Below are 26,507 nucleotides of genomic sequence, written 5' to 3' on the forward strand. Positions count from 1 at the left end.
ACATGCCCTTGAGAGAAAACTGCTCTCAGCAACCCTGAACCTACATCTAGGCATCCTCTGGATGAGGGGTGTGGCCCACAGGGACAATGAGAGGTTCTGAGGTGCTGGAAATGCAGGGCTCCTCTGTCTGCAGCATGACACCTGCCCCTATCTCAAAGAGCTGGGTCAAACACCGGGAAACCAAACCAAGAGCTGTGTCACAGGGTGTGACAGCAGCCTCCCGACCCTTCCCATTCTTCCCATAGAGTTCAACTTGTGACAATTATTACCTTAACGTGTCGCCACCTAAGAGCTGCTGGGGAGCCTGGGTTAAGGAGTCTTGGGTCCAGGATGTTTCCTGAAGGAAGGTTTGAAGAAAAGCCTCCTGTGCCTTGGGCTCGCACTGTCACTAGCTGACACATGTTTCTGAGGATAGAACTCCACTGCCCAGAGCCCCGCTCATCACCGCCAGGAGCCAGTGGCGCTGTCCCGTTACTCTTTCCCCAGCTCTATTTCACATTAATATTTCCCTTTATGTGGTATGAGAATGGAACCTGGGTGTCTGGTATGCTAGGCAAACAGAGAGACATATCCCAGCCCCACAGGGAAATCATACAAAGTCTGACTGTGCATATTGAAAACACCAGCGTTTTCCAGGATGTACTGACTGGGATGTTAGCAATGCTTTTCGGTGGCTGGAGAGCTAAGTCCCACGTAGGAAGCCCAAGGTTGACTCTCATATACCTTCACGCACTGGGTATGATAGCCTCCACCCCTGCAACACAGATTCACTGAGCAGTTACTCTGTGCCACAAAACTGAGAGAGTTCTGTGTCTCCTTCTGTCTTCACCATAGCTGAGGTCAGGGGTGTGTTTTGCCCATCACAGGCCCCCATGCTGGTGAGTGGCTGTGGTGAGATGTCCACCCCGCACCTGTTGCACTGACCACGCCCATTCGTTTCCCAGATTCTTATTTACCACATTATAAGTGGCAGGAGGACTCTGCTCCTAGTCTGCCCTCAGAAGAAACTTGAATCTAGTGAAGCCACCACCACGTGCCACTTCAGGAGTCCGGGCCTGACTCGGGCCAATCTTGCAGCCATGGAATGAATGCAATTTGGTCATGATATATGATCCTCTTAATGTATTCTTAGATCTCCTTAATCAGTTACAGTTACATTATTTATTTGTGTGTAGAGGTCAGAGGACAACTTCCAGAAATCGGTCCCTTCTGTCCACCGCATGGGTCTCGGGGCTCAAACTCAGATTGTCACCTTTACCAGCAGAGCCATCCTGCCTGCCTTCAATTCTATTTGACAAAACTGTATTGCAAGTTTTTATTTATGTCATCGGGGACATTAGCGTAGCATTCCTTTATCTGGTTTTGGGAATAGGGTAACCAGGCCTGGGTGAAAAAGCTCTGGACGACACAGGATTGCTTGCCACTTTTCAGAAGTTTTATTACAAAGAGGTCTGAGCGAAGCATAGGGCACCAGGACAGACATTTGCAAGGGCCAGGGGACAGCTGCGAACAACATGAACCAAAGCCTAAACCAAACCCAAAGCTCAAACCACACACATGTTAGGAGAAACCACACTGTTCCTCTACTTTTCTTCATAAATAGATGACCCAAATTGTTGCTGGCATTTTAAATAGATGCTTATATGACAAAAAAAAAAAAGAAAGAAAGAAAGAAAGAAAGAAAAGAAAAGAAAGACAAAAGGAAGAAGGGAGGAGGAGGAAGAAAAAACACGAAGAAGAAGAGGAGGAGGGGGAAGGAAGAGGAGGAGGAGGGGGGGGTCCCTGGGTGTGGCTTCAAAGCTCCCATTTTCTCTGTGCAGATAGAATCGGTTTGACAGCTGTTTGTGCACACGTCTCCCTTAAGATAAAATTTAAAACAAATGTGCTAAAGGTCTTATAAAATGTTGTTTTCTTTTCCTTTCTTTCTTTCTTTCTTTCTTTTCTTCTCTCTTTTTTCTTTTTCTTTTTTTCTTTCTTTTTTTTTTTTTTAACCTTAAAGGAAACTTTCTTTCTCCCCACAAAATAATCTTACAGATGTCTTCAGCACGGTTCTAAAACAGTGAACTACTTACACGGAACCCACAGCGCACGGGTTTCAGGATCTTTTGTGTACACCACCGAGAGCACACCTGTGGCTGGCTCAGCATCTGGGGTGGGTGTCTGTTGCTAAAGCAACCTCGAGGGGGGGCAGCCCGGTGAGCTTGGGCTGGGGCCAGAAGTCCAGACGCAGGGGACTGTGTGCAGGCCAAGGAGTGGGGTCCACAGCTACCCTGGAGCAAGCAGGTCAGCGGGCAGAAGGTTCCTGCAGGTTCTTTGGGCTGGTGGTGGGCGGTGGGCTGCCTCTGCAGAGTCTGGTGGGAGGTCGAGGGAGAGACTCAGCCTTGGGGCATAGGTGTATCACTGCTGGCCGGTCACCCTGCCTGCTGCCATGGCCTCTCTCCTGTGGTCAGCCCTTCCGGCTCGGAGCAGTGCCCTCCGGAGAGCCTCAGGGAGGGAGGGGAGGCGGGATTAGGTGAGGTAGAGCGATTTATCCCTGGGGAGCAGGCTGCAGGAGAGAGTAGGGGGCTGTCAGCTACAGGAGCCCACCCTGGTGCCCTGGCCCTGTGTCCCTCACTCTGATCTGCTATCCCTAAGGTTGAAGGAGGGGCTGCCTATCAAGCACAACAAAGCACCTCTCCTGGCATTCTACCAGGGACCTTCTAGTTTGTTTGTTTACTTTGCTTCGTGTCTGCTGTGTTTGTCTTTTGAGACAGGATCTTATATATCCCAGGCTGCCCATGACCTTGAGATATAGTTGACCTAGAACTTTTGATTCTGAGGCTTCTATCTCAACCTCCACTGAGGCCGGGGACTCCAGGTTTAAGCAGTGCTGGGGAATCCAATCCAGGGTTTCACACATTCTAGGCAAACACTCTCCCTACTGAGATAGGCCTCAAGTACCACCACCCCCTCCCCCGCGCCATGTCTGCTGTTAATCACAACAGCATCATTTGTACATTTCAAACAGAACTACAGGAAGGCAGACACCTTTCTGTCTTTAGAATATGGCACAGAGTGAGCCAAGTATGGTGGCCTGCACCTGTGGGAGGGTGAGGCCGGAGACTCATGAGTTCAAAGCTAGCCTGGGCTACATAGAAAGACTCCACATTTAGCAAGAAAGACTAGAATAGGCTGTGTGGATCAAACATTCTCACTTAGAGGAGAAGGGAATAGCCTTAGGAAGCTCAGATACCAAGTACTTACTCCTTGGCCCTGACTTTTGGGAAGGGAAACTGGGAGGGAAAGGGTTGGAGGAGAGTCTGTGCCTGCTTGGGCCATGGAGGAAATCCCTGCCCACCCTGGTCTGAACACCAACAAGGGCTTTCCCTGGAAGGTCAGGGTTCATGAAATGCTGGAGCACCAGCGGACTGAGCAAAGCGAAGAGCCCATGCTGAAAGGCTGGTGGCCAGGGATGGGGGACACACTGCCTGGTGATGGAGATGCCACTGTCCTCTAAATATTCATACCTCACTCTATTTGTGGAAATGTGGGACGAAAGGAGAAAAGGCATGCGCCAAGGCCAGCCTCAAGTTTCCCAAATGGCCTGGGTAGGCAGTCAGCTGCGCCCCCTGCTGGGCTTTGCTCCCTGTTTTCCCTGTCCACCATGGTCCCCCCAGTGTCTCCCTGTCCTCCTCTGCCCCTTATAGGGAATGGAGAGGGAAGGGGGTTTGGGGACGACTGACCTGCAGGTGCCGAGGCCGCGCTCCCCGCTGGGGTAACTCCCATCCCAGTCCCCACCGCTGCTGGAAGGGTTGGATGGGCCAGGTGAGCGGGAGCCTGAGCCACTGGGGAACTCGGAGATGTGTGGGAAGTCCTACAGGAGAAGGACGGGCGGTGAGCAGAGGAGAGAGAAAAAGAGGCTTTTCCAGCAGCTGGCATTATCTTTGTGTGTTTGAGGATGTCTACACTCCAGAGACATGTTCTGGGTCCACACAGAATGGCCACTCGGCCTCTTCCCCCTTCTCCCTGGTGGAAGATCTTTGGGAAAATTCATCTGAGCTACTGTGTGGCTCAGTGATGGGCTACCTGCGTGGTTTGTGTGAGGCTCTGGCTTCCATCCCCAGCAAGACAAAGAAAAACAGGAAACATAAGGTGAAAAAGAAATTCCAACCCCTGTCTCTTCTGAGTCAGGGAAGGGGGTGACTTTGCTTTTGTTTTTTCTTTTTTTCCTTTACTAGGCTTCAGTTTTCCAATCTGTAAAATGGGGTTACTGTGCTGCATGCATGTCTTGGAACCATTTGTGGGACCATCATTGGAAGCTGGGGCTTTGGAGATTGCAAGGAGCTGGAACAATCTGGCAGAGGTCATAATGGTCTAAGAGAAGGCTCTGGAACAAAGCTTAGCTGGCAACTAGTCAACTGCCTGAGGTAGCCAGTGTCTCTCAGGGCAGGTGTTCTGGACCCATTTCAAAGAACTGGAAACTGAGGCCCAGAGAGTTACAGAGCCACGGCTGAGGTTACACAGTTGGCGAGTGGCCCGGCGAGTATATGCACCTCCAGCCGCTTTCCCTCTTGGTGAGTCACAGGGGGCTGTTGCTTGGTCCTGCTTACCTGTGGCCCTGGAGGCGAGGGGCTCATCGCCAGCTGCACCTGGAGTGCCATGGAAGCAGGCAGGACAGGAGGCTGAGGGGCTGGGGACATGCTGAGAGGTGGGCTGAGGAGGGTGCCCTGTGCATGGGGGGGCAGTGGCAGCTGCTGGTGCAGTGAGGGGCTAAGAGGGAAGGAAGGTGGTGGTGGGGATGTGCTGAGGCCTGGCAGCAGGGCCTTGGAGCCCAGCGTCCTGGCAAGGCTGGCAGGAGACGCTCCAGTGCGGAAGGCCTGTAGGTCGGAGGGCGTCAGGAAGGAAGCCAGGCCGGGCATGGCATACATGGGCTGCTTGGGTGGGAGCATTTTAGCTGGTGGGTTTGCCTGAGCATTCTTGGCCTCGCCTTGGTCCGGAGGGCTCTGGAGGAACATGGAAGCCAGGAATAAACCAGGGATTAAGGCAGAGCCTGGACTGTCGGCCAGGTAGGTCAGCAGCCTGCAAGGCTTCTGGATGGCTCTATGCTGTGCTAAGGGGTAGGGTATGAACTAATAAGCCACAACTACACAGGGGCCTTGGAGTACATGGCTTTGATAAGTCAGGCATCCCTACCTTTACCCTCAGGTGGGCTCCCCTGCCAATATGGCCCGCTATTCTATTCTCACCCTGGCAGTGAGATTAATGCCAGCAATGAACCACAGCTTATGCAACCTCCCACCTTTCCTATGCGGTTATCTCAACGTTGTAAGCACCTTTTGTTTGGCCCCTTGCCGCCCAACCCAGATGTCAATTTCTTTGAGACAGCCTCCAGGACAATACTCTGCCTCCTTTTGGGTCCCAGACCCACACCTCGTCCCTGGTGTGGATAGAGAGGCACAGTGCAGGGTCAGCAGTTAAGACAGCAAATCTGGACCTACAGCAGCCACTCAAATGGCCAATCCAAGGCTCACTGCTGAGCCCTCTGAGGGCTAGCCCTCTCACTGAAGAAAGTCAATGAAATGAGGGTCACATGAAGGCTGCCATACTGGCTCCCAAGTTGTGACACACAGGTGCCACTCATCCTCTCTGAGGTCTGTGGTACCTGCTGTTCCCAGGAGCCCCAGCCTTTGTTCTGTCCCTCCAGTGGTGCCAGCCATCAGGACATCGCCGAGGGATTACGTTACCTTGGAGACGAGGCTAGCTCTGTAGGCCGCCAAGGCTTTCAGGTACTCCTTCTTGGCAGCTTCAGTCTTCCTCTTATATGCCTGAAAGATCCGAGACATGGGCAACTCTGGAGAAAACGTCACAGAGGAGCCTCAGTGCAGAGGCTGGGGTGACAAGTGGGGATTCCAGGGCCAGGCATGGGTGAAGGTTGGGGGGTCAGGAGCTGGGTCACTCACCCACTGGCCCCTTTCTGTTGAGAGTATAACAGCAGGAGTATAGAGGCCAGGCTACACGCCAGTTCCTCAACCATGAGGTTGGCACAAGTGACTACAGAAAGACAGGTTATCCAGAAGCCTCTCTTTTGATCCAGCATAACACCAACATCCTAATGGCGCGCTTTGTATAATGACACGCATTCTCTTACTCATATTTACTTTGATTGCTACCATTAACATTAGACCTTGGTTTACACGTTACTATAGGAGTGGCCCTAGTGTGTCTCACATGCACTCTGTCCCTGCCTTTTAAGTAGAACTCTTTCACAATGACTTGATTTGGTCAGTGGCATAAGAATAAACTAATGCAGAAAACTTGAAAAGTACTTAGACTCTTAGATGACCCTTAACTGCTCTGGGAACAAGCCTGGCAGGGTGGTTTGGATAAAATGGGCCCCCAAAGGCTCATATACTTGAATGCATAGTCACCAGGGAATGGCGCTATTTGAGAAGGATCAGGAGGTGTGGCATTATTGGAGGAAGTGTGTCACTAGGGGTGGGCTTTGAAGTTTGAAAAGCCCATGAAAGGCCCTGGAAATATCTCTATGTCTCTGTCTCTCTACTTCTCTCTGTCTGTCCATCTGTTCTCCCTCTCTCTCCCTCTCTCTGTCCCTCCCTCTCTCCCCCCCCTCTCTCTCCCCTCTCTCTGTGCTTGCAGATCAGGATGTCACTCCGTTACTTTTCCAGCACCACGCCTACCTGCCACCATGCTCTCTGGCATGGTGATAGTGGGCTAAGCTTCTGAAACTGTAAGCAAGCCCTCATTTAAATGCTTTCTTTTATAAGAGTTGCTTGGCCCGTGGTGTCTCTTCACAGCAATAGAAAAGTGACTAAGACACATGGCTAGCCTGTGGGACCATGAAACATGCAAGATCCAGCCATCTACCTTCTTGAAGAAGAGCTGTCGTGTGTTGCAGCTGATTGCAGCTCTCATCAAGGGTAGCTGAGGAACCACCTGCTGAGCCCAGCACAACCCACAATGTGAGAAAATGACAAGGGTCTTTGAGTGGAGGCTGTCAGCCTCCCTGGTTTGCCCCCGCTGCACAGCAGCACACACAGCATCCAAGGTCAAGAGCAAAGTCCCCATCACAGACCACTTCCTAGGAGCAAGACCCAGACCTGTCACATGAGTGAGACCAGAAATGTGAGAGGATTATGCTCCCCTGGAGCAGCTCTCAGTCAATGGCTAACAAAGCCAGGATTCATCCAGCACCCTTGTAGCTCAGGTGGGTTAACAAAGACAAGGGTTGGCTCCAGAGCTCCTCTTGCCCACACTGAATTCTCTGACAATGTCCTATGCCTTCCCCTGTCTCTTATCTCTGTTTCTTTCCAGCAGGTCTTAGACTATTTCCTAAACTACCAGCCCTAGACTATTCCACAAAAATCTCAACATTGTCAAATAGGATAAAGGATACACCCAACTCATCTGTGATCCATGTCCCTGCCCCTAGCTTGTTACTGTTCTGTGCATACCACACGCCTGTGGACAGCATCCTAAGGAGTCCTCGCTGTGCAAGACAGGATGCTAAGAGGTCCTCACCACACCCTCCACTTTCCAAAGAGCCAATGGATGGTGACTCCCTGGGGTGTTGTAAAGATGCAATGAGGCGATGGAGGGGGGATCCCCATGGTGCTTAGCCTAGGCATGCTCCAAGCATGGTAGTCAATAGGTAGGGAAGCCTGGGTTCAAAGAGGTTAGGTAGTTAGTCTGAGGTAATGCATTTCCAACTGCATGACCTGGCTCTGCACCCTTCCACCTGGAGGCCTTCAGTGAGACCCATGGCCAATGGAGCAGAAAGATCCCAATGAAGGGGACTGCTAGAAGGGGATGGAGATGCTCCCTGGTTTATGGATGGGGAAGCAAGGGCCCAGCGAAGGCAATAGTGCACAGCACTGGGGATCACCAGGGATGAGGGAACCCTGCTTCCCAGTTTACAGATGGGCAAGCAAAGCAGAAAAGTCCCCTGTAGGAGCCTCTAGTCCCAGAGGCCAAGCCTGGCATCACACTCTTGGTTCCAGGGTCCAAAGTCTCGGGGACCAAGGCTTACCTGTTTCTGCTCTTCTCCTAGGCTGTCCCACATAGAGGCCACTATTTTGGACACATCCCCAAAGGTGGCACTGGGATTCTGCCCCTTGATGGCAGCCTGAGTGTCTCTGAAGAAGAGAGCATAGGCCGACACAGGCTTCTGTGGCTCATTGGGGTCCTTCTTCTTCTTCTTCTTTGGGTTCTTGGTCTTTTTGCCTGGGTCTGCTGAGGGTCTCTTCTCTCCCGAGATCTGCCAGATGAGAGGAGTCAGTAAACTAAAGAAGTCAAGGGACTCCTAGCCCAAGTGGCTCTAGCTAACCTTGGGCCAAGCTAGGCTTTCTCAGTAGCTTACCCCAGACCCATCCAACCATGTTCTCTCCTAGGCAGAGAAAGGGCTGCCCCTCCAGTGGTTCACATCCAGACAGCTTGGCCTATACTGTCATGCATTTGAAGGAGCACGGCAGCAAACACATATATACAGGTTGGTATACATGAACACATGGTCCAGATAACAGATAGACATATTCATACATACATGTATGTATGTATGTATACATATTCATACATACATACATACAAACATACATAATACATACATACAGATGGAAATAGACATATTCACACACATCGATGTACAGATACAGGGAAACAGAAACAGAACAACGCACACCTACACATAGAGATACAAATCTCAGGCAGAGTCACCCAGAGGCATCTAGAGACAGAAAGACAGTTGCCCATGCATCCTGGGTAGCAGCCTGAGGTTCAGGTTTGACTGTTTAGAAAGAACCAACATGTGTGTCCATTGAAAGTCCCTGAAGACTGTCGGGCCAAGAACACTAATGTGCCAGTGAGGCTGGCCAGTGCCTAAACAGCAATAGCATTAGCACTCTGGGATTTTGTATCCTTCCCCAGGGACACAAACCATTTGTGTTTATATCACTTCCAAATTTAAACAAGACCCTTTTCTGTTTTTTTCTAGCACTTTATTCCCTGCCATGTTAACATCTATCTTTGCAGACTTTCAAAGTCTCCTGACCAATACTGAGTAATGACAGAGGCCTAAAGTCAGGCATGGTAGTGCATGCCTGTAAGCCTTGTACTCAGGAGGCTGAGGCAGGGGGATTGAGAAAGTAAGGCCAGTATGGGCAGCATAAGGAAACCCTGCCTCACAAAATGGAAATAAGAAACCAAGGGTCCATTCTCCTAGACAATGAACTGGTCTTACATGGACCTATTAGACCCTTTGCATCTGCAAGAATAAGAAGGTCCAGCTGTTGGGGACCTGTTTACAGGGTCTAACTCCATGTTTGTTTGTTTGTTTTTCAACTATTCTGCCCCTCCCCATCATGATCATAAATAATACCCAACTAATGCCTCTGATTATAAAGGGTAGGCCACCTTCACTGCACTTCAGCTGCGACTCTGGATGATGGTTTCTTCCTGGGACTCTCTGGTGTTGGCAAGGGGCGAGGGTAACATAGCTGTCACCCAGTAAGAGGACCCACCTGAAAGGTTCTAGGCCATGGTCTCAAGCACACAGGACTTAGCATTTCCAGAATGAGGAGGTGTTGGGATGCTTTTCACAAACCCCTGTTGTTCTCTGTGGGGACTCTTAGGCCTTTGAACCTAGGCCTGGATCCTACAGTGAGGTCTGTGCTTCTGAATACCAACAAGATGAAGGCAGCATACTCAACAGATGGCAAGTTCCAGGCAGGTGGGGTGGATAGACTCAGACCTCATGTCTGAGAGGTGGGGAATCTGGCAGGGTCTGAGGCATGCTGGCTCTGTTCCAAGTGTCCCTGGGGAACTCTCTAGGCTTTTATCCCATCAGCCCTTAGTGAAACCTTGGCAAGATGAGGACTGAAAACAGGTCTCTTTGTGTGTGTGTGTGTGTGTGTGTGTGTGTGTGTGTTTATATGTGTGTGTGAGTGCACATGCATGTGCATGCTCATGGGTGGTATGGAAGACAACAGCCCATCTCAAGTGTGGTTACTAAGGTACATCTTTCTCCTCTTCCTCCTCTTCTTCCTCTTCCTTCTCCATCTCCTCCTCTTTCTCCTCCTCCTTCTCCTAGTCCATCTCCTTCTCCTCCCCCTTCTTCTCCATCTCCTCCTCCTTCTTCTCCTCCCCCTTCTTCTCCATCTCCTCTTCCTCCTTCTCCATCTCCTCCTCCTCCTTCTCCCTCTCCTCCTCCTTCTCCTCTTCCTCCTTTTTTTTAATTTTTTTTTTTGAGACAAGGTCTCCCACTGGCCTGGAGTGTCCCATTCAGCTAGGCTGGCTGACCAGCAAGCCCCAGAGATCCTGCTGTCTCTGCCTCCCCAGTGCTAGGACTCAGGTCCTCATGCTTCCACAGCAAGCACTTTCCTGTCGCCCCAGTTCTAAAGGCAGGTTGCTTGGTTGATGACATGGCAGTCATTAAGGGTGACAGCTATCTGGGTATGAATTCTGGCTGTAAAGCACTGATAGGTTAATTAACTACTCCATGCCTCAGTTTCCCTATCTGCAAAAAGGAGATAGTGAATATTACCTACCATGGAGAGCTGTTGTGAGGAACACAGGAATGAGGGTTTATTGTGTACTTGTAGAAGTGTCTGATCTGTGGGTTATAGACTTTTGTCTCACATCTAGTTTATGTGGTGTGGGGATTGAATCCAGAGCTTGCTGCATGCTAGGCAAACACTCTACCAATTGAGCTGTATATCCAGACCTAGAAGTGTTTGTTAACTAAAACAACAAAACAGAAGCCGCAGTAGCCTGGCAAGAAAGCACTTGCTTAGCACAGGCAAGGATTTAGGTCAAGTCCCTAGGAATGTGTAGAAACAAAGGAAGGCAAAATGAGTTGGTGGGGGGAAAAGGAGGGGGGAGGAAAAGGTGAGGGAGAAGGAAACCATCCCCACATGGTCTGTGACAAGCTATCCTGAGAATGATGCTGGACCAGGAAGAGGAGACGCACACAGAAGCCTGGTCAGTTCAGGGCCTCCTGTCATGGACGCTGTGCCTGGGCTCCGGGCCTCTTCAGGGCCAGCATGTGCCTGGAGGGGAGGGTCCCCTGTAGAGTCGGCAGCCACAGCCTGGTTTCCCTGGGGCCCAGGTGCCATTCCTCTGACCAGAGACCCATGTGCTGACTCTTGGTCTCCACAAGACTAAGGCTCCTGTCTTTTCCACAGGGACATGATACCATGACCTGGCAGAACCCTTTCTCCACTGGGGAGGTACTTGGTAGCTATACCTTTCCACACCACACACCTTGAAATGGGCATCTGACTCCTCCTCCTGTGTAGAACTGGATGGAGAGGGGGTCGCTGACTTGCTCCCTGGGGGTGATGGGGAGCTGTGGGCGATGCCACTGCGGATGCCCATCTGAGAGATGAGCTGGGACTGGCTGAGGGCACTCATGTGGCTTGCCAGCATCGCTGGGCGGCCCAGCAGGGGTCCTGGCCGGCCTGAGTCATAGGCAGCTACCTCCGAGTGGACCATCTCCTGGATCTGAGAGAAGACAGTGTGATTGTGTTAGAAGGCTCTGCCTTGCCAATCACCGCACCTGCCTCTCAGTCTCAGAGGAGGGACTTGTGGGTGAGAGGTGGCAAGTGGCTGTTTCCATGATGGGCCGTGCTTCCCACAGGGATCCCTGTAGGAGAATCTGAAGGTGGCGGTCCATTCTCCCCTGACCTCTGCATGGCGCGGAGCACCTGCAAAGTCCCCAGGGTCCCTTGGCACTTTGCCACTCTGTTGGCATCTGCCCTGGGCAGATGGTCAGCATGCCGCCCCTATGGGAACTCGGTCCAGCTGTGAATGGATCATGTCATGATACCAGCTCCATGTGGAACGAGGCTCTGCCTTGTTTGCTGTGTGACAATGAGCAGCCAAGAGTGCAGATGCTGGAAGCACACTTCTGAACCCTGGCCCAGGCCCTTGTCAGAGGGTGACACTGACCAAGTTTCACCTCACTGCGTCTCAGCTTCTTCATCTGTAAGATGTGTACTCCGACTACTTTGCAGAATTTAGAATAGTGTGTGCTCTTGGCCCAAACAAACACAGTATAACTGCATGGTTCATTTGGGCTTACACAAACATCCATAGAATTACTTTTGTTATTTCCTCTGTCTGATGTCTAACGTCAAGTGCCCACATGTTCTCAACTTTCTCCTCATTAATCAAGTGAATAGGCTTTCTATTTTATGCAAGGCTTCAAAACGTCTCTTTAAAAGAATCAGATCTCGCTGAGCGGTGGTGGTACAGTCCTTTAATCCCCACCTGGGATGAGGGTGGGGTGGGCCTGGTGGTGCATGCCTTAATCCCAGCACTTAGGAGGCAGAGGCAGGGGGATCTCTGTGAGTTCAAGGTCAACCTGATTTACAGAGTGAGCTCCAGGACAGCCAGGGCTACAGAGAGAAACCCTGTGCAGAAAACAACAATAACAACAAAAAGAATCAGATCTCTATAGGCATGGTGGCACATGCTTGCAATCCCAGTATGGCCTGAATTACATCCTGAGATCCCGCCACAAACAAACAAGATCTCAAATTGATCCCTCCTCCTTCTCTGACATCTAACCATTTGATACCTAATTTTTTCTTTAGTAACCTCTCCTTTTGGCTTATAAAGATTATTGTTGAATCCCCCCTCCACAATTTTGAATTATATTTCAAAATTCATTTATTTCCCTTTGTTTTATTGTTAATAGTGTTCAGGGGCTAGAGAAACTTCTCACTGGGTAAAGTGCATGCTGTGTGAGCATTAGGATCCCTGTTCAGATCCTTAGCATGCATGCAAAAAGGGAGCATCTAGGTGTTCCTCTGTGACTCTGGCATCAGGGCTGGGAGTTGGGGTGAGGGAAAGGTTTGGGGGAGGGATGAAGTGGACACAGTTGGATTGATCCTGGGGTCTTGGCTAGAACTGCAAGGGCCGGGTTTAAGATGGGGAGACCCCCACCTTGAAAATGAGAGCAGGGCTAGGGAGATGGCTTGGTGGTTAAGCTTGAGGGTGAAGACCACATGTAAATGACAAGTGGACATGGCGGCTCAGCTGTAATTCCAGCCTTGAAGGCAGAGACCGAATCTTCAGAGCAAGCTGGCTAGCAATATTAACCATGTCACTGAGCTCTGGTTGTGACTGAGAGACCTTTCTTCAATGAATAAGGCAGAAGGACAACGGAGGATAATTCCTGCCATCAAATTCAGACTTCCACATGAACACTCATGCACACACACAGTCACACATAAGTGCCCACATACATGTAAACACACACACACACACACGCACACACACAAATGGAAAAAAGAATGAAACCCTGAGAGCAGTAGGGGAGAACCCTGGCCTCTGGCTCCCACATGCCCACTACGCATGAGCGCCTTGACATGCACTTTCCCTACAATTAAGAATAACATTTTAGTGCGAAGACTGTCTGCAAGTGTTTTGCATAGACTTTACTGTGTGAGAATTTTTACCTTTGCTCTATTTTATGTGCATGGGTGTTTTGACTGTATGCATGTCTGTAGACCACTTGTCTGCCTGGTGCCCTTGGAGACTGAAAGAAGGTGTCGGATTCCCCGGAACTGGAGTTGTGGATGGCTATGAGCTGCCATGTGAGTACTGGGACCTGAACTCGGGTCCCCTGCAAGAACAATAAGTGCTCTCAACTGTTGAGTCATCTCTCTAGCCCCAAAGAATATTGTGTAAGACTTTTGTTGTTTATCTCTTTTATATATAGGCATTTCATTCTTTATTTTTCCTTTGACCTTAGAGTTTTAAAGAAGACTCCAGCAACTTCTCAGTGGCTTAATTTTGCTTCTCCATTGCTTTGTCTTGAATTCTAGTCACCAAAGTGATGAATGTACAGTGGCCATTTGTAATTCTGAGAATTTGTTAAGGTTTTCTTTGAAAACCAAATGTAATTAATTCTTTACCTGTTTCAAAGTACTTCCAGGCAGATGGTGGGCTGTGGTCATGAAGGTGTAGAGCACCATCTATTGACTATCATCAATTGTATTGTTAATACTCAGTTCTTAATTTTGGGTCTCTAATCGTCCATGAGCATGTCTAGGTCAGAAATTTTAAAAGTTTTTTTTTTCTCTCCACATTTGCCCCTTTATCATCCAAGAAACCTTTACATGACCCTGGGTCTACAACAGAATAAAACAGGCATACAAGTCCAACACTTAACTGATGATAAGTTGTGAAGGGGTTTATTTAAAAACAAGTCTTTGGTACATAAGAAAGATGGAGGCAAATCTACATACTAACAAGATGAATGTGTTTATTTACTTTACATGAAGAATTAAATCTTGGCTGACCTCTGGTACGACAGGCTGGAGTACATCTTCAACATTTTTCAGAGTTGATCAGTATTTTATAATCACAGGTGCTGAAACTACTTTGCATAAATACGTAGCACACAATGGGCAAAGTGTGTTTAGCACCATGTCAGACACAGTTGGAGATCCTGCCCTAACCCTATGCCAAAATTCACCAAAGAACTTCTTATAAAAACACATCAGCAACCCAAATAGCAATTAAAAACAAAAAACAAACATTCTACAAAAGTAGAATCCAAAGGTTTACTAATTTAACACTTAAATGCTAAGGAAGATGGTAGGAAAATACTAAATCTTTGTTTTCCACAACAAAACCATCATTTTTTTTAAACGTGTGTGTGTATGTGTGTGTGTGTGTGTGTGTGTGTGTGTGTGTTTGTGTCTACAGAGGTCAGAGGACAACTCTGGTGCTGGGTTGTCAGGCCTGAAGGGAAGGGCCTTTTACCTATTGTTATTATTGTGAGATTTTATACTATTATGTGTACAGGTGTACTGTCTTCATGTATGTTTGTGTCTCATGTGTGTCAGTGCCTGTGGAGGCCCAAAAGGGCATTAGAAGAAGCAGTTCCTCCATTAAAAATTCAATCCAGCAGCTTCCCTGGTCCTTAGTGAACTCTGACTGCCTGTCCCTAACTACTCACCGCAAGTGTCACAGGTTATTTTTGATTCTTTATTTAGTATAGAACCACCTAGGACCACAACTTGCAAAATTTTCACGTAATAATGTGGACTGAGGGTAGAGAGTGTAGCTCTGGGGAGTAGAGTGCTTGCCCTGCATGCAGGAGGCCCAGGGTTCAATTCCTAGCACTGGGGGAAAAAGTCATTGAAATAATGTTCATTCGGTCACATAAAAACAAAACAAACCCTCTCAACGTCTATTGAAGTACTGTTTTGACATCAGCTGTGAAACTGAGAAAACTGAGCTAAAGCCTGTCGTGCCTCCTGTGTCCCCATCAGTTCTCCAGAGCATATGGCGTGAACGGGGTTTCTTCCAGTGTGCTGATGTGAAGTCATCCAGATGTTCCAGAATGCTCTGTCTTCATGAGGGCTTTCTCCTTATCCATAGAGGCGTTTTTGCTCTAATGAAAACGAATGGTTTGCCTCCCATACTACTCTATCAGCTGTTGTCATGGTTTCCTTACTGTTTCCCTCTCATCCTGCATCATTTCAGATGTGCATCTTGCAAACAGCATATGGCTGTGTGCTGGTCTGCAACCCAGTGCTCAATACACTGTAATCCCTGTTAATACATTAATTGAAGAACACTCATCAAGCGAACTTCTTTAATGTGTAGGTTTTATAATTGAGTCTCTAAACCCCCTCCCTTTCTACCACCAATATGTGCATGCCATGTGTGAGTGTGTGTGTATGTGTGTGTGTGCTTCTTTTAGGCAAGGTCTTACTATACAGTCTAGGAGGTTTTAAACTGTCTATCTTCCCTCAGCCTCTCAAGTGCTGGAATATAGGTGTGCACCATCATGCCTTGCTTTTAAGTTTTAAACAAGAAATTGTTATGATTTCCTCCAGGGCAAACTGGATATAGCTTGTTAGGGCATGGTATATTTTTCTTCCAAGCTACCCACAGCAAAACTCTTCAACCCTATATTCCTGACTTTGTGATTTAATAACTTGCTGATATTTGATAAAATTAAAGGCATTTAAATTTATTATTATTTATTAGTTTTATGTTTTGCAAGTGCCCTACATGGGAAACATTTTAAGTCTGATCACATGTGAGGCAGAACACCATTCATAAGTCAGTTAGGTCATTAGTTGGGTCTGAACTAGTCTGTGTGGACAGTAGCAGAGCTCAGCTCTTAGGGAGGCTGAAATGTGGCACAAAGTTCTGGGTTCGAACCCCAGATCCTCATAAACTAGGTTTAGTGGTGCTTTTCTGTAACCCCAGCACTTGGGAGGTGGTAGCAGGAAGATCAAGTTCAAGGTCACCCTCCACTATATATGGACTATAAGGCCAGCCAGAGCCAGGAACTCTCTAAGAAACAAACCCAACCTAAACCAACAAAACTGAATCCTTACTACATGAGTTCACGATATGTAGCATAACAATATTACACACATCTTGTAACCTAGCGATTCTCACTCTCACACACATGAAATATACACACTGCAGGAAAAATTATGAAAGACTTTGACATAGACAAATGAATGGCTTTTTGATGTCCTGCTGGGCATTGTCTCCTGTGCCTCTGGGGTTACATGATTCAATCTGAATGTCACCTCTGAATTCAACTAGGCTATTCTAATTCTACATCTTTGTAAATTGTTGGAAAATAGAATTATTGCAAATGGTCTTTTTTTTAAATCATTAAAGATTGTGCTATGGTTAAATAAATTTTTCTTGTAACAATGTTGTTATTGTTGCATTTACATAAGTTACGTGTGGATATATATACCATAGTGTGCATATGTTGATCAAAGGACAACTTTGTGAAACTGGTTCTCTCCTTCAACCTTTGCATGGGTCCTGGAAGTCAAACTAAGGTTGCTAGGCTTTCTCTGTAGGTGCCTACCATTTGAGCCAACTCACTTTCACCAATGGAACTATTTTTAGACATACATCTCAGTGTTACTAAGGCATCATACTACCATCACTACCATACATCTACAGAATTACCTTTACCTCAACACCTATTAAATAATAACTTCCCATTCCTGACTCACCCAAGTCTCTGGAAACCACAGTTCTTCTTTCTTTGAATATGGTATATGTGGATACAGGGAGTATGTACACACGTGTATGGGAATGCTTGTGCCTCAAGGCTAGAGGAGGATGTTGGGCATCCTGGTCTATTGCTCTCCACACATTACCTTGAGATAGTGTTTACCACTGAACCTTCAGCTAGGCTGACTGACAGCAAGCCTCAGTAATTGGCCTGTCTCTGCTACTCACAGTACCAGTTACAAGTGCACATGGACACAGCCTGCTTGTGGCTGGGGATTTGAATGCATATCCTTACGTTTGTGCAGCAAGAACTCTTGCCCACTGAACCATTTCCTCACTACAGGTATTTTACTTTCTACATCTAGGTAATTCATATCAATGGAATCATACCATAAACATTTTCTTTTGTGACTGGATTTGTAACATGATAAATAAAAGACCCAGAGTCTGATATTGGTGTTCAAACTTCAAGCTGAAGATCAGAAAAGCAAAGCACTAGCTTTCACTCTACCTCAGAAAGAAAAGCAATCCTGGCTCCACCAAACCTCAGACTGTAACCTCTCCTCAGCATGGCTAGATAATCCTGAGACTTCCTGTCCTCGGCGTGGCTGTAGAATGAATCCCTCCTATCCTCAGTGTGGCTGGAGAATGAATGCCTGATACTGACTACTGAAGACCCTGCTCCTATCTTTTACATCTCCCTAATGCTTGGATTAAAGCCGTGTGATCCCAGGTGCTGAGATCATCTTTGTGTGAGTTGTTTCTTTTTAGGACTGGATCAATCTTGTGTAGATCTAGGTGGCCTTGGACTCACAGAGATCCATCTACCTCTTAATCCTGAGTCCTAGGATTAAAGGTGTATATCACCACCTCCTAGCTTCTGGCTGTTGGAATTAAAGGTGTGTGTCACTACTGCCTTACCTCTATAGTTGAGGCTGACTTTGCTTTTCTGAATCCTCAGGCAAGCTTTAATAAATCACAAATAATGTATCACCATATGGCTTATTTCACTTAGCACAATGGCCTCAAGATTTATAGAACTTGTAGCATGGGTCAGAATTACTTTTCCTGTTTAAGGCTGAATAATATTCTGTTGTATGAACATACCGTATCTTGTTATCTGTTTATCTGTTAATAGGCCTTTGAAAGATTTTTTTAAAGATCCAAACTGTAATATCAACAACAGTGGATGAGGATCATGTAAAAGACAACTAATTCTTGTCCATAAAACCACAAATACTTTTTTTTTTTGGTGGATATATTGATCCTGCACTATACAAAACATAATTCTAATCATAGCATTCAGTTGCTCTATGATATCAACCAGTTTTATAGTTCGTAGTAAATTTATTTCAACAATGCCAATTGCTTAAGTATTTGTCTATTTTCAGATTCTTCTCTGAACTGAGAGTATAAGATCTTACTGACAACATGGTATGTACTCAATCATATATGGATCTTAGACATAGAGCAAAGGATCACCAGCCTATAATTCACACCACCAGAGAAACTGGGATACAAGGAGGAACCTAAGATATTCATACAAGGTCCCTCACAGAAGGGGAAAGGAACAAGATCTCCTCAGCATAATGGGAGTGGATAATGAAATTGATAACTAACTTATCCACCACCATAGAGCCCTCATCTAGTAGCTGATGGAAAACAGGGGCAGACACCCACAGCTAAACACTGAGCTGAACTTCTGGAATCCAGATGCAGAGAGGGAGGAGTGATGAACAAAGGGGTCAAGACCAGGCTACAGAAACCCCCAAAGACAGCTGACCTAAACAAGGGGGAGCTCATGGACCCCAGTCTGATAGCTGGGAAACCAGCATTGGACTGACTCAGACCCCCTGAACCTGGGTCTCAGTTGGAAGGCCTGGGCAGGCTAAGGGACCTCTGACAGTGGAACCAGGATGTATTCGGTGCACAAAAGGACTTTGGGAGCACATTCCCCATGGAGGGATACTCCCTTAACCTAGAGGCAGGAGGGAGGGCCTAGTCCTTACTCCAAATGACTTGACAGATTTTGATGATCCCTCCTGGAAGGCATCACCCTCCCTGTGGAGTGGGGGTGGGGTGGGATGGGAAGGTTGGGGGGGCATGAGAGGGAGGGAGGGAGGAAGGGAGGGAGAGGGAACTGGGATCGATATGTAAAATAAGAAAAATTATATATATATATATATATATATATATATATATATTAAACAAAAAATAAAACATCTTACTGGCTTCTTCATTAATCACCAGTTAAGCACAGTTTTAATATGTTTACATGTTTTATTTGCATGAGAATCATAGTTTTACCTTTAGAAAATTATACAATAAAGATAATACAGAATTTTAACTTCTAGAAAGAAAGAAAAAAAAAAAAAACCTGAAACTATTGTGAGGGCTCACCGGCTGCGGAGTGTGAAAATGGCTTGTTCCCAGGGTCAGAGTGAATGACTAGAGCCACACTCACCAGGGGAGAGAAGAGGGGTAAGCAGGGAGCAGGCTAAAGAAAAAGAGCAAGGAGCGAGAGAGGGCTCAGACAACACCGGCAGCCCTGTGCCTGTAAAGCGGCATGTGGATTGTGCCGCGTGGCTATGGTGTGTTTGGAGTGAGAGAATAAAGGCTGGAGAGAGGAGGGAATGAGAGGGAGCTGAACTGGCCTCCACAGCAGCGTTTATTCTGTCAAAAGCAGAGGAAGTGTGATCACAGAGGCTTGTCAAAGCAGAGCATCCGACTCAAGGGTGATAGGCTCTGGGAAGTCTGGGTTGCAGAAGTGGCTGGCCTCCCCATGGCTTAACTGGCCACATTACATATCATGAAGCATTTCATATAAGACGAGGTCAAAGACTGGGTCCCTAATCTCTAGGCTAGCTCCAGGCTCTCCACACTCAGCTGCCTGATTGGCACTGTTGTTCCAGAAACACATCAGACTGAGATGAAGGAAGGAAAGCCTTATTTCTCCCTTAATTTCCCCCTAGCTCTACCAAAACAACACACACACCATCCTTTCTGCAGTTACCCAAGCCACAGACATGCAACCAGCCTTCCTCTCCTCTTTCCCAAATACCCCTTGATTGGCCCTGGACACACCAAGCACTGCTGGCCCTTCTTCCATGGTGAGTCCTAAATCTCTCCTACACTTCTCCTTCCCTGAACGACATGAAGGCCGGGTCCTTCTTCCCTTAACTCTCACTCTAAAATGCTCATTGTACCAGGCATGGTGGCACACGCCTTCAACCTTCTTAGCCTTGGGAAGCAGAAGTTTTAAGAATGGTTGGTCGTCCAGAGAGTTCCAGGACAGCCAGGGCTACACAGTCAGACCCTGCTTCAAAACAAAGAAGCACACAAGTTTTCATTTGCCTCCTTAGGTTGACCTAAATTGTCTAATGATCTGATGGTAAATAATGGCTTGATGAACATACGTGTGCACGGTATCCCTGTGCATGCGTGTGTGCGTGCGTGTGTGTGTGTGTGAGAGAGAGTGAGTGGATATTGGGGGTAGGTATTGAGACTAGAGGACAACCTTAAGGGTCACTCTTCAGGTGCTGTCCATCTTGTGTATAGATATAGGGTCTGTCGCTGACTAATGAGGCGAGGGTGACCAAGACCCGCCTCCCCAGCACTGAGACTATAAGCATGAGTGAGTCACTACCACCACACCCCATCAATTTTTTAAAAAATAGGGGTTCCGGGATGGAACTCAGGTCCTCATGCTTGCAAGACAAGCACTGCCCCTACTGAGCCGTCCTTCCAGCTCCAATAATGACCTTTTAGAATGTAAAGGTTAGTTGAGATTAAAGCCAATTCCCTATGATCCATATTGATGGAGGCAATATTCTTATTTTTCCTGGTGCTTCATATATCCCTTTGAGCAGATCATGTTCCACTTCTTCAGATGAGTGACATTTCCACCGCTATTTAGTTGATGGTTGTCTTTACACTTCTCTGACCCTCCCATTCCGCACATGCGGAATCACTGGGCTTCTTCCACCCATCCCCGTCTGTTGAGCTTGGGGAAAGCCCTAAGCTGTTGGCTTTTACATCCGTGGTCATTGCCGGGTTGTGAAGTGATCTCACTAGGTTTTAACATCCAAGCATCACTCGATTTATCTGAATACATTCTCTCCTGGTTCTGGATTTTTTGTAGCTTGGACAGTTTGTTAGGAAGAATCCCCCTGACTCCCATTTTCCGAGTATGGTCCTCAGAAGGCATTCCCTTTAGAACTAGAAATTTCTACAGTTGTTAGGGGGTTTTCCTCACAATCCTAATTCCTCCAGTAAAGGCTCTGTGGAACATTTGAAAAAAAAAAAAAAGCCAAACAGCACATCTGGATGTTTTCTGGGAAGGTTTCACTATAGAGCTCACTCCTGCTGTGCTCACAGAGGCTCTCCACAAACGCTGGCAGGCCTTGCAGGGACTTCTGTGTTGGCCTGGATCCAGTGCTATACCCCAGGGCGGAGAGCCCTGAAGGCCTTGCAGTCAGTCAGGAGCACAGGCCCTTCCATGGTGACAATATGCAGCTACAAACCAATAAGAAGTGGATATGGCCACCAAGCATCCCAGACTTCCCAGGGCACTGCATGAACTCTGTCCTAACCCCAAAGTGAAAAAGATAACCCCAACTAGAGGCCTGCCACTTGAGGCTGTCTGATGCCAAGGGCTAAGAGTGGTCAGACCTGAGCCCTTGTCTCATGCTGATATCCTCATATCTCAGGTGCTGGGGACACTGGCACCTGACCCCTTATGTAGAGAAGTGTCACTGGCCAAATGGAAACCACACACCAATCCCCATGCCTGGCCAGCGCAGACCCCATTGTGGCTTGACTGACCCAGAACTCCTTAGGGTGCTGAGGGGCTTCTCTCTAGACAGGAACTTGCTTCTGTCACCAACCTCCCTGAACTGTCACTCCTCCCCCAAAGCAGTCCCCACCCCTCCTCTGCTGCCACTCTCCAAGATCCTACCCTGGGTCCTTGGTGGCTCAGGAGATACCTAGAAAGGGCATGAAGTGCTCTTCTGCAAACATACAGCCCGGCGGGGGCCACACCTGCACCCTCTCCTGCAGGCCCAGGCAGAGGAGCAGGAGGGAGGTGGCAGCCTCACAAGCATAATTAGACTTAATAGATTCTCGGGGCGGTAGGAGCTTTTCACACATGGCCAGCTGCAGTCTCCAGGGAGTGTACTAGGCTCTGAGAACACCCCACTAGGGACCGTGAGAAGTCACACATCGCCTCAGCTTCTGCCAATCCACAGAATTGAATCCCCGGCCTGCTGCCTCAGAGGAGACCAAGGGACTGAGCTGTCCTCAACAAACTGGGGACTTGGGATATTTTTGGTTTTTTCCATGTAAGCTACAGATATTTCCTTTCCATATAGTCTGTCACAGAAAGCACCAGGTCCAAAAGTTGTTTAAATTTTAAGTCTCACCAGAAATCAAAATGGGGCTGGAAGCCACTGGCCAGCATTTTATTTTATAACCCTTTGACAGTTTCAGGGAGGCAGTAGCAACAGACATTAGCACCTTTGTCTCCAGAGTGCAGCAACAATAGGTACTTGGCCGTGTTTACTGTTACGTCATTGAGCGCTCACTATGCGTGTGTCCCCATTGCTCATGTGTGGGCACATGCGCACCATTTATGTGCAGGAACTATGCAGAGTGCTGTGTTGGGAGCTTGTGAACAGCTCTTTGGTGCAAACACATTCTCCTCCCAACTTTCTATGAAACTGCTGAAACTTGGGATGGAGGAGGGCTGTCATCAAATGACTGTCTCAGAATCCTGAGTCCAAGAAATGAGGAATTCGGAATTCCACCTGGCTGTGAATTGGGATCCTCTGTGCCCACAGAAACCCCAGCAGCTCTGACAGGGGAACAGGGTGACCGTGAGCCTGCCCTTCAGAGTAGGGAACTGTGTGGATCAAAAAGAGGAAATATTCCACAGAGCAAAGCACATGAGTATATAACCTAGGATTTTCTCTCTTCCTGACTTATAAACTAGCTCATAGTATGAGTTTGAATAGGTCTAAACAAAGATGAGGTTCTGGAAACAGGGGAATAGCCAGGAGGGAGATGTCCTTGATGATATACATAACAGTATGAAGCCTGGCCTAAGGCTGGCACTTCACAAACAGTCATCACATGGTTTTTTACCAGGAGCTGGTGAGCTCCAGTAAGTGGTCAGATATTAAATATTTTAGGATTCAGATGGGGTCTGTTGTAACTGCATAACTCAGCTGTGTAGCAGAAGGCAGCTGCAGGCAACAGGCTAATGAATGGCTGGGGCCGTGTGCCAATAAAGCTTTATTCACAAGAAGACCCAAGGGCCTATAACCCCTGGGTATATGCTGTCACCTTCCTTATTAATTGAATGCCATTGAAAAAAATAGCAGTGGTGCTTCTGCCCACCCTTCACTGCAACCCCCACTTGCAGGCAGCAGCCTGCTCAGCACACTGAATTCTCACCTGGTCCTGGAAGGAGAGTTCATTTTATCTTGCATTTTTACAGACATGGCAGTGCAGTCACAAAATGGAAGGTCGTTGTTCAAGGTCACTCAGTGCTGAGATTCACTTCTAGGTCTGGGTGGCTCCCAGGCCTGTGTCCCGTCTTTCTTTAGCTGTAACCCACATTCTGCCCTCCTGCCCCTCACATAAAAGCAAACACCTGCTGTTTGGTCTCCCTGTGCTAAACCCTGTCTTGGCCACTGCTGGGGTCCAGTTCTGACCTCAAACTACAGTCTCTCTCTGACACAACCACTGTGGCCCTTGTAGGGAATGCTTTGGCATATATGTAGCCAAAGCTACTTTGGGACCTTGAGACTCCTTTCTCCCTGTGGCTGGGCCTGCTGGCTTCTAGCAACTTGCATTCATCTCTAGGAACTGCCCAACCCCATGGCTCCATCTCTTCCCATGGGGTTCAAAGCCAAGTGGGGTACGAAGGTCCTGTCTCCCTGATGAGTCCATTTCCAGGAGGGTCTTACTGCCCACAGTCCCCTGCTGGCCAAGATCTCCTCAGCTTAGATACATCTATGAGGACACTTGTGCTGTGTAAAGGGACATACTCATGGGTACCTAGTATTTTTAGATGTTGATATAAAGAACAGGCAAATTTTTAAATCTACCATCCCTTGAAAGCAGCTATGGCATGTCACAACTAAACTCACAAGTCACCCATGCCACATTTCCTATGTTCATTCCACTCTGAAATATCTGTAGGCTCGAGGAGCCAAATGTTTGAAAATTAGGCCCCTTTAAAATGTGCAGGCACACACACACACACACACACACACACACACACACACACTCACACCCCTAGCAGCTGAAGAAAAGAAAGCCAATAGCAAACCTTCCCCAGTGCCTGCCCCTTGCCGGCAAGCTTCCTTGGCAAGTATTTCTAATAAACTTTCATGCTTGGCGGGAGATCCTTTGCAGGCTGACAAATTTCTCCTGAAATGTAGACGTCTTGTTCGGAGTTATTACCCCAGTGCACAGGTGCCCAGCTGCTATTGTAAAACCAGCAAGCATTTAATTGAAACAAACGACTATAATAATGGTACATTATCCCCACAGGCCAGGCACCATCGTAGTTTTAATTATTGAGTTAAGAGTCTCACTAATTTATCCTTTAAAGCAACAGCCCATTCCCAGTTAGACTGATCATCTTGTTATGAATATGAAGGCCCAGCAGGGAGGATGTGAATCGAAAGCCATTTGTCCCCTTCAGGGCTGTTTTTGTCTTTGAAGAAAGGTTTGCAAACAGGCAGCTGAGCCGCTTGGCAGGCTCCAGGGAGGATGGGAGGTTTCTATCACAGTTGGACTGGGGGGCCTGCCTGGTCCTTGAATTCCTTCCTCTGGGATGCAGGCCCTCTTTACAGAGCCCACACCAGCTCTCTACTGGATCGCAACTGAGAGCAGAGGATGTCCTTCCTAAACTACAGCCTTACATCCCGGTGTCTGGTTCGTCTCTGGTCTCCTTCCTCAGGGCTCTCCTCCGACTCGCCCCCTCCCCCCACTACTGTTCCTGACTATTCAAGTGGGCTCTTGCTTCTGGACCCTTTTAGAATTGGGTGCATCCACCCCCCCCCCCCACCTGGGGACACTGGTTAACATTTTTGGTTGTTGTAACTGGAAGACAGAAGCTAAAATATCAGGAAGACTTAGAATACAGAACAGCCACCCTCCAAAGTCATTCACGAGGAGTGTGGACAGTCCTGTAAGTGAACTATTCTTTCCCATGGAAGGCGGCTCTCACCCTGCATACTCCCTCACTCCTGGGGGACTTGGTTCAGGCCTCACCTTCCTTAGGAGCCTTTTCCTGACCAAGCCACATAGCGCTGCAACCTGTCCCACTGGAGAGCGGGCAGAAACTCCTAGCCCCAAAGCACCTACAGTGTGTGGTGTGCTTATTAGCTTGTTGGTGCCCGTCCCCCTCCTCCATATACTCTGCACATGGTAAAGACCTTTGATTTGTCTCCTGACTACTGGCCAGCACCTAGCAGGGTGTGAGGGTCAGTGAGGGCCAAGCGTGTTTTCTAGAGGTACATGCCTGAGGACAGTCCTGCTGTCACTTGTCACACCCGGAGTGCTTGCCCTAGCCCTATTGTTGCAATAAATCATTATTTTTAGGATTTGTCAGCTCTTTGGCAACGAGCTGTTGCATACACAACAGTTGTCATGTCGCTCTGTACCAGGCACTGTGTGGAGCCATCAGGGAGTTACAGTGACAGGCATGGGTGACACCTGCCTCATGGAGTTAACTCCATACCCTGCTCGACATACACCAAGAAGTGGTAAGTAAGGTGGGTTGTCAAAACCAGGCATCAGCAGGGTCCTGCACTGAGCGGTGGACAGAGGGAGGGAGGAGGAGGGGTGGGGGAAGGAAGGAAGGAAGGAAGGAAGGAAGGAAGGAAGGAAGGAAGGAAAGAAGGAAGGACCAGCGGACCGGGCAGGGCAGGGCTGGTGAGATCTGAAAACGATGCCTGAGTCCCTAGCAGCTGCAAGAGTGGAGACCAGCTTGGCTGCTGAGAGCAGGCGACATCAGTGAGTCTCAGCTAGAAGGGTGGGTCTGAGAGCCAGCAGGGACAGAAGCAGGGTGGAGACTTACCAAGGGGGCAGCAGCGGTGGCACGAAGGACTCCCAAAGTGTGTCACGTGGGAGAGCAGAAGGGGGAGTTTCTGGAAGAAGGGAGAGGCCAGCCTGTCTGGCGGGCATGAGAGGATGGCACATCCCAGTGGATCTGACCAAGCAGGGGCCACCAGGGTCCCTAATCAGGGCAGCTGCAAGCCTTGACTGAACAGAAGCCAGAGCAACTGGAAGTGACAGTGTGACCAGAGCCAAGCACGGTCCTCGAGGCTGCTCTGGGGCTTCTGGAAGTTGTCAGAGGCTGACTGACTTTCCATTGAGGCACTAAAGGGAAGTGGGGAGGTGACGCTGTGACCTGGACTCTCTGGGCCATGTTTCCCTTTGCATTCTCGGGCAGCCCTTTTAATGACCTCAGACCCATGCTTAGGCATGGC

At 48.2% G+C, this 26,507-nt stretch overlaps 1 protein-coding gene across 22 annotated transcripts in view; it reads right to left on the bottom strand.

The window, feature by feature from the left end:
* Window positions 1–1,933: 1,933 nt before the first annotated feature.
* Window positions 1,934–26,507, bottom strand: part of Tox2 (TOX high mobility group box family member 2) — a 123,274-nt gene continuing 98,700 nt past the window's right edge. For 14 of the 22 annotated variants that reach the window (XM_051187037.1, XM_051186959.1, XM_051187021.1 and 11 more), the window contains 6 exons: window positions 11,254–11,493; window positions 8,027–8,254; window positions 5,724–5,804; window positions 4,590–4,982; window positions 3,723–3,853; window positions 1,935–2,351 (listed from right to left, as the gene is read on the bottom strand). In XM_051187037.1, coding sequence (XP_051042994.1) covers window positions 2,285–2,351; window positions 3,723–3,853; window positions 4,590–4,982; window positions 5,724–5,804; window positions 8,027–8,254; window positions 11,254–11,493 — 1,140 coding nt within the window. In that variant the 3' untranslated portion in view covers window positions 1,935–2,284. Of the gene's footprint in view, window positions 2,546–3,722; window positions 3,854–4,589; window positions 4,983–5,723; window positions 5,805–8,026; window positions 8,255–11,253; window positions 11,494–26,507 lie in introns of all 22 variants that reach the window. The other 8 variants (XM_051186978.1, XM_051187073.1, XM_051187065.1 and 5 more) reach the window with 3 other exon arrangements.

Source organism: Phodopus roborovskii, unplaced genomic scaffold, assembly GCF_943737965.1.
Source record: "Phodopus roborovskii unplaced genomic scaffold, PHOROB, whole genome shotgun sequence".
In the NCBI taxonomy this organism is placed as follows: Eukaryota; Metazoa; Chordata; class Mammalia; order Rodentia; family Cricetidae; genus Phodopus; species Phodopus roborovskii.